Source organism: Ostrinia furnacalis, unplaced genomic scaffold (genome assembly GCF_004193835.3).
Source record: "Ostrinia furnacalis isolate ACB-3 unplaced genomic scaffold, ASM419383v2 OfSCF7340, whole genome shotgun sequence".
NCBI classification, from domain to species: Eukaryota; Metazoa; Arthropoda; class Insecta; order Lepidoptera; family Crambidae; genus Ostrinia; species Ostrinia furnacalis.
The window spans coordinates 345,294-359,224 of NW_021137579.1; the positions used below are offsets into that span (position 1 = coordinate 345,294).

Consider the following 13,931-nt stretch of genomic DNA (forward strand, 5'->3'; position numbering starts at 1 on the left):
CCTATAATTAAGGCAGCAGTTAGATTAAATAAAATAATATTGTAAAGTCCATATCTACATAGCTTTACATATTTTACACAGTCCAATAACCACATATCTATGCTGTTTGTCAGCAAGCACTTTAATAGGAATGTTTTCAAACGTAGGGGAAAAACCTATTAAGGCTCTCTTCTGCCTAAAAACACATTATCAGAAGCAACGCTCCGCCGAATCCTTTTTCCCGAAAATCTAGATTATAGAATGCCACACAAATGTAATTTGTGCCACATTAAAATAAGGTTCGTTTTACAGCGACCCGAATATCGTATCAAACATTCAGTCCTTTTACATGGGTTTCAGAAAACGTTTAGAGCTATGCATTATTTTTATAGGAAATGAGAAGAGAATGGGCGGCGAATGTGTTGAACTAAACCACAAAATCCACGCAAAGAGCCTCGCAGTTTTGTAAGCAAATTGTTTTATTTCAGTGAGTAGGGTCTTTGAAACAGTTTTCTTTTAAAATATTGCCAGTTTCAAATACCAGAATTTGTTAAAAATCTTTTTAAGCTTCAACCACACCAACGCGCGCAGATCGCTATCGCCGGCGCGATCATAGGCCAATGACTCGATTTCCAGAAAGGCATACCTAATGCTTATTATAATTAGCGTAAAGTACTTACTTCATTTCTTTTAAAGGCAACAGAAGAGAGCCTAAATTAGAGGTACTAGGTACTTAGTTTAAATGGCCAATAGAAAAACTTACTCTTGGTCCGGGGTCGGTTGATGCTTTTTTAATGTTTCTTTTATTTTCCATTAGTAGTTGCTGGTTGAAATTATTATCAAATTCCAGACTGCTCCTAAATGATATTTATTTTATTTTTATTGGCGTTATGATGATTATTTAAAATGGTGTAATTATTTGAATAATGCAATTCGAAATTCAAAATAAAGATGACATTTCATTACTGCAGAGAAACAATAGACGATCGCTTCTCCTGGCGTATAGCACATTTTCTTGACAGATGATTTAATTTTTTTCTGAAGTTTTTTTTTATTTCCTTAACTGCCAGAGCGTACAGTTGACAGCACATCAATCAGGATTTAATACACCAACCGAATTGACAACAAAAGGAGGAGGCTTTTGTTGAAGTCGCTTGAAAATAGAACCTAAGTACTGCGATTATTTAAAAGGTTCTAATACACATTAAATTAAGTTCGGCTTGGGATTAAAAGTTATGGTGCCCTTTTTGCCACATTTAAAGCCAGTGTAACCAGGAAATTGCTAAATAACATTATATTTTAACGAGAAAATAAATTGCTTTTTTACCATAAAATATACGCGAACCTACTAAAAATGCAATATTGTTGACATCGCACATTAAAATCAGGTGCTTAGCTATGAAATTACCGTTTTGTAGGGAAAATTTTAAGGAAACTATATTACTGTCATAAATAATGACGTATAAATTTCAGTAAGTAAAAATTACATTTAGGAAAGAGCTATCTGTAAAAATTATGTAATTTTTTTAGCTGTTTGTAAAGATTTACTATAAATTGAAACTAACTTGGATATAAAAGGAATCTATTTATGCCACAGAAATTATAATTATAAATTATATAAAAAAATCCGCATCTAATATTAAACAAAGAAAATCCGCATCTCATATTAAACAAACTGTAACATAATGTAGTATTTTAAGCACAATAGGTAAGCCTAATACCTACTTAAGTGCCTAAGTAAATACTTATTTACATTCTGTATTAAGTAGGTACATCATTAAGTGATTCAAGTCACATGTTCGACGTTGTTTTCGTGATCTTATCAAAATGTAATTATTATAACATCAGTAAGCTCTTAGACGACAAAATAACATTTTTGGAGGCATAAATTACATTTCAGTCATGTTTAAAATAGATTATTATGACGTGTTATTTCTTTAGTAAACATGACTTAGTACGTGCTATCAGTTAACTAGGTAATTAAGCTGTTTTATAACTTAGTCGCTACTGAAATCTATAATATAAAAATAATCGTAAAATGTGTTGGTAAGCTACTAACTACTAACTCAACAACGCCTGGACCAATTTTACTAAATTATTCTTCTTTTTTTTTAAAGTTCGTTGAAGTTCAAGGATGACTTTTACGGCGAGAACAATTCGAATAATTTCCCCAAAACCCTAAAAACAGCCCTTTATTCACACGGGCGAAGCCGCGGGCGGAAAGTTAGTAACTATAATAAAATAAATGATGGCCATCTGGCTTGGTGGTTGCATAGTGGACTACAACGTCTCGTACGATTGCGTGTTGGAATACTGTCAGGGGCAATATTTTAGTCTGAGATCCACGAGCAACTATACTCGTATTATAGTCATGTTCATTTAAATGCATGTTATGTACTTGAAGTACAGTCAGCGCCAAATAGTCCGTCTTTGTTACAATTGGAATAAGCTTGTGTTATTAACTTTTTGGCCACTAAGGCTGAGTTGCACCACCTAACTTTGACCGTAACTATGACGATAACCAGTGTTTTTTGTATGAAGTTTGACAGATTTTTGACGTTTGTCAAAGTAAATAAATAAATCTTTGGACAATTTCACACAGCGCCAGCTAGCCCCAAAGTAAGCAACTTAATGCTTGTGTTATGGGTGCTAGCTTAACAGATATACTACTTATATACTTTTTTTTTTAAATACATACATATTATACAAAGTCACACCCAGACCCGTCACAGAAATCAAAATTCATCATTTCAATTTCTGCCCGGCCGGGAATCGAACCCGGGACCTCTCGGCATAGTAGTCCGTTCTGAACCACTACACCAAACGGCCGACGAAAGTTAAAGTAAGATGGTGCAACCCAGCCAGTGGCACGAATTATTTGACGCTGACTTTATCGACGTTTATTCGATATCTAGTCGCCATAGTACAATCTCCGCTTTTTGGGTCTAGTTAAAGCTTATGTTCATCACATTTCTCTCACTCTCAAGGTTCAGCCAAACCAACGCGATCAGCCGGCGTGCAATGATGGCGATCAGACTTAAGCTTCAACCACACCAACGCGTGCAGATCGCCATCGCCGGCGCGACCTGTCATTGGCCTTTGATCGCGGTTGAAGCATTAATGGCATTGGTCGCCATCGCTGCACGCCGGCTTATTGCGTGGGTTTGGCTGAACCTTCAGAGGTATTTGAACCTACAACTGTACGGGTACGAACTACCAGACCGGTATTTAAGTAAATTGTTTAAGTTATAATGTACAGTACACACACTTGATTTTTGTTGCAAAATGGCACCTAAAACAACGGAATAAGAGCAGTTTTTAGCTTGACGTCCGTCGTCGGTTCAATGGAACGTAGGTCATTTAAAATTATTACTGCGGGAACCAGGAATGTCAAATAAACTGCCTAACTCGACTTAACGGAAATTTAACGCAGGATTAATTTAAACCAGTAGGATTTGGGGTCATTGTTCAACCATGAGGTCGTGGTGGTCGATGGGCGTCAATGAAACACCGTATAGTTTGTAAAACTAAACTATATTGCTTGCTGTCACAGAACAAAATTAAATACGTCAAACTCCGAGGGCAGTGGGCACTTAGAGCGCTTTCACATTTAGGCGATTTAGCAGCGCGACAAACGCGCGACAGACACGCTGCCGAAAATTTTATACTATGTGAACGCCGCTGCCGCACTGCTGTCGCGCTAAAAACGCCCTAATGTGAAAGCGCTCTTATAGTACGGAAAATATAAAATGAAACCGTGAACTAAAGTACTTACAGAGCCATTTATTGCCACCAAAATGTAATTTAAATATAATTAACAATTCTATGCCATCTCAAACTGAAATATAAACATAGAGCCACCAAGTTGGTTCTAACAGTCATTCGGGTACAAACTGTGAAGGTTTCAAATATTAGATTAGATTACATATGTAGGTAACATAGTCTGTGATAGTAATTAGTACTTTTTTAATTTGAATTTAAACAATCATAGACGAATCGGTGCTTGAATATGAACTTAAGTAACGTATTAAATCCATTTTTGAGTTGAAGCACGCTCAAGCTGGAATAATCTCAATTCAGAAACCGGGCCATAGACTACTGATCAGTACATCTATTGTTTTATTTATAAAGATGATGTTCTTGTTTTGCTATTTTTTATTAACCAACGCTGGCGTTTTTCAGTAAGGTACTTGATACAAATAAGGCCTACGTTCTAATAAGGCCTATACATCAGAAAACACAGATAAATAAATCCAACCGAGATAATACTTCAAGGACACGTACTCATATGCCCTACAACCCGGTAGAGTGCAAGAGCGTCCCGATCCACGATCCCAGCACCAATTGGCACGCGTTCTTCTAAGGTGGTGGGTGATTTCGTGCTCTCTTATAAAAATCTGGCGATTTCATCTTAAATTTTCGGTAAAATAACGCTGTTTTAGATTAAGCTTTTCTTAGTAATCGTTTCTAAATATTTCTTACTAGCTAATAATTACCTTAATTTGTACTACTGGCTATAGATGCATTATTTGTAAATTTTTAAAGACAACAAGAGCGAGATATCTAATAAGGCCTAGGCCTTATTTCAGCATGGTAGGCCATATTGGATACTTATGTCAACACCTGATTACGGACAAATTCATTAAACTAAATGAGTCAAAGAGTAACTAAATATTTATTTAATAAGAATGTTACTAACAGCACAGAAAATAAAAAGAAAACAGAGTAAAAAAAAATTACTAAACCTGTAAAAAAAAGAAACAAAATACAAAACCAATAAAAAATAAGAAAAAAAAGCCGTATGTATAATTCTAAAGGATTAAAGCTGATATTATCATGCCTGTCTCGAAGACAATGTAGCAGATATGCTACCATAAAGGACTGCTTTTGGTGGTATCATAAAGATTGTGTAGGAGTTCGTAAAGATGATTCAGAAGCCTTTTATGCCCTGGTTCTAACAAAAATTGAGATCTCATATTGTTTACAAAAAATCAAGACAAAATGATGTTCCTAAACTGATTTATTTAAAAGGTTTTATGTGTAGGCCTTATTCGAACACGGTGTTTTAATAAGCCCTATACAAAAAAATAATATTGTTTGTTTTTGATATTTTTTTTGATAATTTAAGTAAGAAATCATTACTTTGTTACTATGAATATTTAATTTTATCTATAATTTATGTATTATTCTTAATAAGTGGAATTTAAGTTTATCTAGAGATATACAGTATATTTCTGTTTACTTGGTATGTAAAATTTTGATAACGCAAACAAATCGACGTGTTTAATGTTATAAGACCGCATTTTGTTTAATACAACCTCAATTTTAAGGTCTACAGGCACTTGAATCATATAGGCTTTATTCCGTGTAGGTGATTTAATAAAGCCAAAATCAGTGGTTTCGTAATTTGCTTATTTTGAATAGATTTAATTAAAAATTGTGTTATTTTTTGTAATATTGCTAAAATTAAAGGATGGAAGAAGTTAATTAACCTTGTTTTTGTTGACTGGCGTTAATATTTATTGAAATATAAGCATTTAAAGTTAGGTAGGCCTTATTTGTATCAAGTACCTTATGTATTGTGGTAAAAATACAGTAACCTGATTTACGATCTAGGCTAGAAATTGATTAACGAATAAATTCTTGCGTTTTTGTCCGTGACAGATAAATTCTAAGGCTGGGTTGCACTGTCTTGCTTAAACTTTGACAAACGTCAAAAATCTGTCAAACTCCATACAAAAACACCGGTTATCGTTATAGTTACGGTCAAAGTTGGATGGTGCAACTCAGCCTAAATATTTATCTAAATCAAATAAACAATCTAATGGGAACATTTGTGATATCCTACATTTCTTTTTGATGAAATGTATAAACAACTTCAAATCAGCATTCCATGGCAGATTGGTGTCGATCACTAATGTTTTTTAAAATGATAGCTTTCAGAAAAACTACAACGAACGAGTAAGTAGAACGAATACATCAAGCTCATCCCCGTTCTCCTATTGATTGTAAAAGTCGAATATAAACAAAAAAATACTGAGACTTACTCGTAGCAAGATATTATTTCGCAATGCCTTATTTTCCTACTCAGTTTTCACAGAAATGGAATATTTATAGGTAACTACAGCCCAGGATACTTTCCTGAAGATTGATTTCTTTACGGTTTCTGCATCTAAAACAATACATTATAAACCGAAAAGCCATTGCATTATGATGTAAAATCTCATAAAAATTAAGCGTTCGTAACACCAAAGTGTGGAAGTTGGAAACTATAAGTAGGTATGAAGAAATTTATTCCAAAGCACGATCTCATTCCGCTACCAATCGATCAACATGGAAAGCATTGGGGGAGGCCTATGTTCAGCAGTGGACGTCCTGTGGCTGAAATGATGATGATGATGATGACGATCTCATTTTCTTTGATGTGATTGTTGAAAGAATACATTTATTAATACCTACTTAAGACGAGTATCGAATGTCTGACAGCTTATTATAAAAAAATAGGTAGGTACCTACATGTATTACGTCGATAGAGCTTGCGGTAGATACGAAAAAGATGCAAAAAATAGAATAAAAAAAATAGAAAAATCTAATTAATTTGAACTGATCATACGTAATCCTTCAAACAAATTAATATCTCAGATAAAAACTTCCTCTTCCAAAATTAATAAAACCTTTCATCTACATAATCAACGTAAATATTTTTAATTAAATAGTAACTTAGTATGCATAAGTAGTAAAATAAAGACAGATACTGATCATCGCATTAATAATACTGTCTTGTCAAATTAATTAAATTTGTAGAGAAATTAACTGCAAAAGTCAGTTACGCGCTTCTATTGTAAAAGAGGTAGGAATATAATTTGGCTTACAGCATTATCACTGTTTCGTGGCATTGTATTAGATACTCTTTGCATACCACACAAAGTTGACAATTACGAGAAATACAAAAGTTGGAAGCAATTTACGCGGTTTTGTCGCTAGGAAGAGATTCTCCTTTGAAGATATATTATGAAGCCCTGTTTGAAATATAAAGGGGAAGATGGTGAAGAAATACACGTAGCACCATAAATGTATAGAAATTTTAATGAATAGAATCAGACACAAGTAATATTATTTTTATTCCTATTCGCCCTTTTCTCCCTCAATCGTCATATTTGTGCATCTGGTTATAGAACCAATGTTGGAAAGTCAGCCATTTATGTTATCAAAAGTAGCGTATCTCTTAAACTCCCTCCATTTAAAAAAAAATCATTCATCATTATTACTCAACCTTATGATCTTGTCATCATTGCATGCATGTTATTTTTGTTTGTTTAAAGATGTGTTGTTGGTAAACCTATTTCAATAACTATACAGTGTGTTTGGGATAGGGCTAGCGATAATTTAAGGCGATATTATTGGCGACAAAAATGCCTCCAAAAACGTGCCCGTCGAAACTGAATTTTTTGACAAAAACTAAAATTCATTATTATTTTTTTAAGTTTTTTGGTTATTATTTTTCATTTTTGTGTTTTTTTTAATGACAAATATTATTGGCTTACAAATGCAATTTTTTATTTATCTGTAAGACGGGCTCATACAATGTTTTTTATGTAGAGTCACATAAGAAATTAAGCCCCCATTCCAATAACACATTGGGCATTTTTGTATAGTCTGGTCGCCGATATCACAGCATCGCCTTAAATTATCGCTAGCCCTATCCGAACACACTGTATAAATAAATCAAGGCGGGTTAAACCGCCGGCTAAAGCTACTTATTAAAGTTTATTTAAATGCTTAATGAATTGGAAAGTTAATAAGGTTTATCCCTCACTCCCAATGCCTACGAAAATTCCTCTGAAGATGATAAAATAAATTATTATTCATTGGCATGAGTATTGTTGAAATAACTTCCATTATTAACAAAATAGAAATGCCTGCCTACTTACTTAAATTTCTATTTCACTTAAAACGAACATATTTTATGACATAATATGTCTATTTTGAATAAACAAACGCTGGCCGTAACAGCGTATTACACTTGAAAATGTCGACGGGTTCATCCAGTGTCTAAGTAGCTCAGTTGGAAGAGCAGTCGCCCGGCAAGCGGAAGGTCGTGGGTTCAATTCCCGCCTTAGGCAGTTCGATTTTTTCAAGTTATTTATAATTTTCAAATTAGTTTGAGATGCGACTCCTAACGCTAAAAATTAAATAACTATCTCCATACTGATCAACAGCCCGACCCAATTATCGGCCAACTAAAAGTTGATGGTCTGCGGCTAGGTTTATTGCATGTTTTACAATAAGCAAGTGGCAAGATTTACACACACAGTACATAATATACAGGGTGGAAACGATAAGTGATCTCACTCGATTATTTCTAAACTATACAAGATATCGAAAAACTGATCCTGAAAGTGCTTGACGAGCTCTTTCAAACGGTACCAATAATAGGTTACAGAATAAACTGGAAGTATCCGAAAATTCAATGTTTTCAGCATCATTGCAAACGTTATGATAGGGATAGAGACATGCGATTTTTGGTTTTACAAAGGTAATACGATAGAGAATAATACAAAGTAATAAAAACCACCGGTTATAGGGGCATTTTTTGGAGAAATTTATCAAATAAGATTTTTTCAAAACGTGACTCACACTGTATAGCGCTCCAGTGGGCTGTTAATACGAGTAAAATACGTAAAATACGTCAAAATTAACCATTTTATTTATTTTAACAAAATCTTTTTATTTTTACCGGTTTTTCTCTGACTGATTGTTGTTAAAATTCTACAATTTACCTGACATCTGCACTTCTTCTTCTTTTTTGATGGACCTTTTTTCTTTTTATATTTTACTTTGAGCTCTGTACTTTATTAATTTTCAATTTAGCAAAAATTGTACCTTTAGCAGCTAGTTATGTAATTTAGTAGGAAAATTATTATCAGCAGTCTGAACAAAAGTAGGCACTTTGTTTTTAATTCTAAGAAAGAGAAGGGCATAGTGTTACTTTTTTCACCTATTTTGAATAGTTAACTATTAGATTTCACTATGTCTCATCAAGGTAGGGAAGTATGCCTTTAATTAAGGGCCATTTTCGACCGTCAAGTAAGGACCCGACCTTGTAGTAAAGGAATCTCGCTTCTAAGGGCACCCTGTGGCGAGACGCGAGAAATGTGGACTAGGCCTCTGGGACGCCAAGGTCAGGAGGCCACAATCGTTGTTATTACTCGAACTGGGGCAAAACTTTAAATTAAATTATACCAAAAAACAAACTTTAATAAGGCTGGATTGCACCATCTTACTTTAATTTGCAAACGAGCATCTGTCAAACTCCATACAAAAAACACCGGTTAAAGTTATAATTATGATCAAAGTTAGGTGGTGCAACTTTGCCTAATTTTTATCTTTAGCTTTAAACGCTATTCCAACAACTGCGTGTTCTTTGTGTCACAAAAGCAAACTCTAGGTACTGATACGAGGTTACCTTTACAAAGAAAGTAAGGATTATTTATTATAATGGGGCATCAGAAAGGCTAATATTAATATATTCGCGCTAGCTAGCACAACTAAAAAGGAAAATATAAAAGAGCAAACTGAGCATAATCGCGGTGCCCATCGCAAACCTCCCTCGGCATTATGGTGACCTTTATAAAGAACTTTGGCAACCCACAGACAGCCTAACCCTTACTATATCTTTTACTTCTTTATAATATTAGTTTAGATGTGTCCTGAACACACAGACACCAGACTGTCACTAAAATGCCCGCGTTTGATAAAGTACGGCCTCAGTTGAAGTCCTTTCAATAAAATGAAAAAGGGTTGACGAAAAAATCTGATACCCATTGACTTGTCGCTTTTGGGAAAAATAGTAAACATTTTCAGCGGAAAATTGATTAAAATTGACAGCTTTTAACAAAAAAACATACAATATCCAGATTGAAGATATTTACACCGTTTGCATACAAGCCGAAAAGTCATTGTTTTTAATGACATAATTAAACTGTGACCCCCTTACTAATAAAAAGTTACACAGTTGTTGATCACTGTTTTAAAATGACATTTCCATACTAAACGTCACTTTAAAACACTGATCAACGAGCGTGTAAGTTTTATTAGTGAGGGGGTGAGTCTTCTGTGCACGATCTCTATACTACAGTCAAAGATTCAACTAATATCAAAAGTGTAATAGCTCTGTAAAGATCTTCAGAAATACATAGTAGGTTTAACAAGTAGATAATAAACTAAGTTGTGAAGATATAATTTTAAAACACGACGCTTGTACACAATTCGAAGTTTGTATCTTGAATTGGCAACTTGAATTAGTCTGATTGTCAATTTTGTAAATAGGCTAGTTTCCTAAAAAAATTTTTTAGTCCGTCAATTTTAATAAAAAAAAATATTTGATACGTATATTTTTAACTGTCAATCTAGCAAATAATTACAAAGTTATAGTGCGTTGAAGTTCCGCGCGACGTCACAAAGTGCAGCACTTTTACGCACTCACTGACGTCACGGGCCTTTTCTTTAGAACTTTGGCACGCTTTATCTCTTTACATTTTCATTAGTTTTAAAAAGTAAAAAATAGGTAAATAAATAATAAATAATTAAATAAATAAATAATAATTTGGCCGATTTGGGCTGTTCATTAATCCTTCAAGGCCCGCGAATCTAGACACAATAGATAATCAATTGTTATGACATTAATTAATGCCGTCTGGGACTCAAGCGGTTAAGTGTGTTATACCTCCTACAATCTAGCGCTCACTTTGTTTGTTTGTTACAGGCCTTTCAACAAAGGACCAAGGACAGTCTTCGTGGGAAAAATGTGACATGGTCACCTCGCATGATGCACTACACCAGCGACCCTACTTCTGGGGCTGAAGTTCAAATACCCGCGTGCGTGACGACCGACTGTCTCCACCATGGGGGAATCGAGTGGGGAGGCAACGAGACTCACACCAACCACTCCTGGGCTCAGCACGGCCTGGTCTGCGTCTTCGAGTCGTCGACGGAGGACTTTATCGGCTCCCCCTTCTTCCAAATGTGTATCTACTTCATGTACAGTGCAGTGTTTATCGTAGCTCTCTTAGGAAACGGGTTAGTATGTTTCGTAGTCCATACAACCCCGCGTATGAAGACTGTAACGAATTTTTTCATAGTGAATTTAGCTGTCGGTGATATTTTTATGACGCTGTTTTGCGTGCCGTTTTCGTTTGTGCCCATGTTGGTATTGCGGTATTGGCCTTTTGGGGAGGTGATGTGTAAGATAGTGAACTACTCGCAGACTGTGTCTGTGTTGGTGAGTGCGTATACGCTGCTGGCGATCTCGATCGACCGGTACATGGCGATCATGCACCCGCTGAAGCCGCGGCTGGGGCGGGCGGCGGCCAAGATGATAGTGGCGGCGGTGTGGGTCGGTGCGTTAGCCACTGCCGCCCCTATACCCATTGTATCGCAGCTGCAAAGACCGTCGCCGTGGCACGAAGCCTGCGAAGTGTGAGTAATATTGTCCTACATAAAAATATTTAAAAATTGGAGCAATATCTGATCATTCATTGAGAGCCCAGAGATCACTGAAAGACACAGAGATTCATAAACACTTTTATGCAACAGAGCATAAAAGCAAACTTAACCTACGAATATTTCATCAAATCTTAAAGGCTTCGTGTTTCTTTGTATTTTTATCATCCGTCATGAAAACATTACTGAATTAATTTGCAATAAAGACAAAGACGATAATAATATTTTGAATAGCTTGACAAAGATTTGGGTGAGCCTCAAAGCCTTGGACCAATAAACATTATGAGGCAAACAGATTAAATCGGTCGATCAAACAAATGTTTGTATTTTCTACTATTACACAATGTTATGAATGGCCATTCTATTTCATTTTTACCTGTTGGCAATCGGACTAATCTAGGCCATTAAATCAATACAAAAACAGCGATGAAAAATGAGACATATGAGACAAAAAACACAGCTTATAATAGTACCTATCACCTTATTGTAAATTATCTCTATTTCATAATAAGTACGTACACTGTAAATGAGACGACGTGACAATGTAACATTATTTTAATGAGGGCTCTTTGCACCATAATTTCGGATTCACTTGCATTCGTACGTGACTATTTGCAAAGATAAATCAACATTATTCAGTTGAATTCATTTGGGAGGTCACTAATTTGTGAACCAGCGTTCTTAACGAGCAGTAACACGTAAGCGCTACTGGCCCTACAGATAAATCAGAGATAATTTACCATAAGTCTCTCAATCTTAATAAAACTATTTCTTTTAAATTATCAAATTTGCAGTGAGCAGTGGTCTAGCGTACAACATAGCGAGCAGTATACGTGCGCGCTATTGGCGCTACAGATTAATCCCAGTGATTTCATTTACCATACATCAATCTCAACTGGACTCTTCTTTTGTATGTTAGGGACATTTGCAGCGAGCAGTGGTCCAGCGCGCAGCTCAGCGAGCAGTACACGTGTGCGCTATTGGCGCTACAGTTCGCGCTACCGCTGACCGCGCTAGTGTGCACATACGCGCGGATAGCGCACGTCGTGTGGGGAGGCCGCCCGCCTGGAGAGGCGCAGACGCTACGCGACTCGAGGATGCAGCATTCGAAGCGGAAAGTTAGTAATAAGTTACATAATTTGCATAATTTATATTACAACCTGTTGGTTGCCAGATGCAACAACAATTCCAATATGAAAAGGAGCCTCTAGAAATAGATTTTCTATTATGCCTAGTTTCTCTGAGCTGAAAGTGTTAACGATAATACTAAACAAGCCTTTACTTAGTGGCTTAAGCTTTGCAGTAACGGCTAGACTCGTGGCGAATGGTGGCTTTACATTTATTACGAATTGGTTAACACCATTTTCTACGTTACACTGGTAGTTCAGCTTAACGGTAACGAGTGTATGAATGTGTGGCTTAATATCACATAGTGGTGTTCTTTCATTCGTTTGTGTTCTTTAGAAGCTAAGTTACTAACAGGAGCGTCTGTCCAAAAGGGGCTATTTTCACTGGATGTGTAATGAAATTGCTACCGTTTACTAGGATTCTGGTTAAAAAATAGTAAATGCTAATTGGTCTATGTAAGTTGTGTAGAGATAGATAGATAGATAGAAATAGTTTATTAAAACAAAAAAAAAACACAAAAAGCAACAAAAAACACATTTAGGCAGGTACTTAACAAAAAAAGTTAGAGGTAAAAAACTGTGCCAACAGGCGGGCTCAGCATTTGTTCGAAAGGGCATGTCGCGAAGCTGGTCTTCCGCAGACGCTCTTGCTTATTTTTGATTAACCGAGTCTGTTAAAAGAGATGTTTTTCGATTTACTGAGTCTGTTTACAGTCAAAATATCCTATTTTGAACAGACGCTCCTCACTGCTAGTCTGCTACTACCTTTATCCTTACTTACACCATCTGTTTGTTTCAGATGATAAAAATGATGGTGACGGTGGTGGCAGTGTTTACAATCTGCTGGCTGCCGCTCAACGTTTTCATCGTAAGTTGTATTTCTGATGTCTTATGACTACTATCTTATCTTATCTTATCTTATTTAGGGCCGCGCATGGGCGCAGTGCACGTCGACCCATTGGGATCTTTTGTGCTTCCCTATACCTTTAGCCCCCCTCATCCGCAAAGATCCTATCCATATAGTGAATCAAGTGCTTGGGTGAGAAGGACCTATACAGGGTGGAATTTTGTAATGCCACCTGGAGGTAAAGTACTCTTAATACTGTAGATAGAAAATTTTACTGAAAGAAAACATTCCTTTATTTTTGAAAAGAAAGAGAACTGCATTCATAGATTTTCGAAATTTTTTCGAAAATTCACTACCATACCATACAATTTTCTGTACATAATTAAAATAATTTAAGATTTTATGGATTTCCTTTCATTTGATTTATCAAGTTTGTTAGAGAGATTTCATCCTTATACTTGACCCTAACGATCGAT

The 13,931-nt window shown here is 35.7% G+C and overlaps 1 protein-coding gene across 1 annotated transcript in view; it reads left to right on the forward strand.

Moving 5' to 3' along the window:
- Positions 1 to 10,807: 10,807 nt before the first annotated feature.
- Positions 10,808 to 13,931, forward strand: part of LOC114364005 (RYamide receptor-like) — a 33,596-nt gene continuing 30,472 nt past the window's right edge. The window contains exons 1-3 of the mRNA XM_028319981.1: positions 10,808 to 11,457; positions 12,401 to 12,599; positions 13,408 to 13,476. Coding sequence (XP_028175782.1) covers positions 10,808 to 11,457; positions 12,401 to 12,599; positions 13,408 to 13,476 — 918 coding nt within the window. The remainder of the gene's footprint in view (positions 11,458 to 12,400; positions 12,600 to 13,407; positions 13,477 to 13,931) is intronic.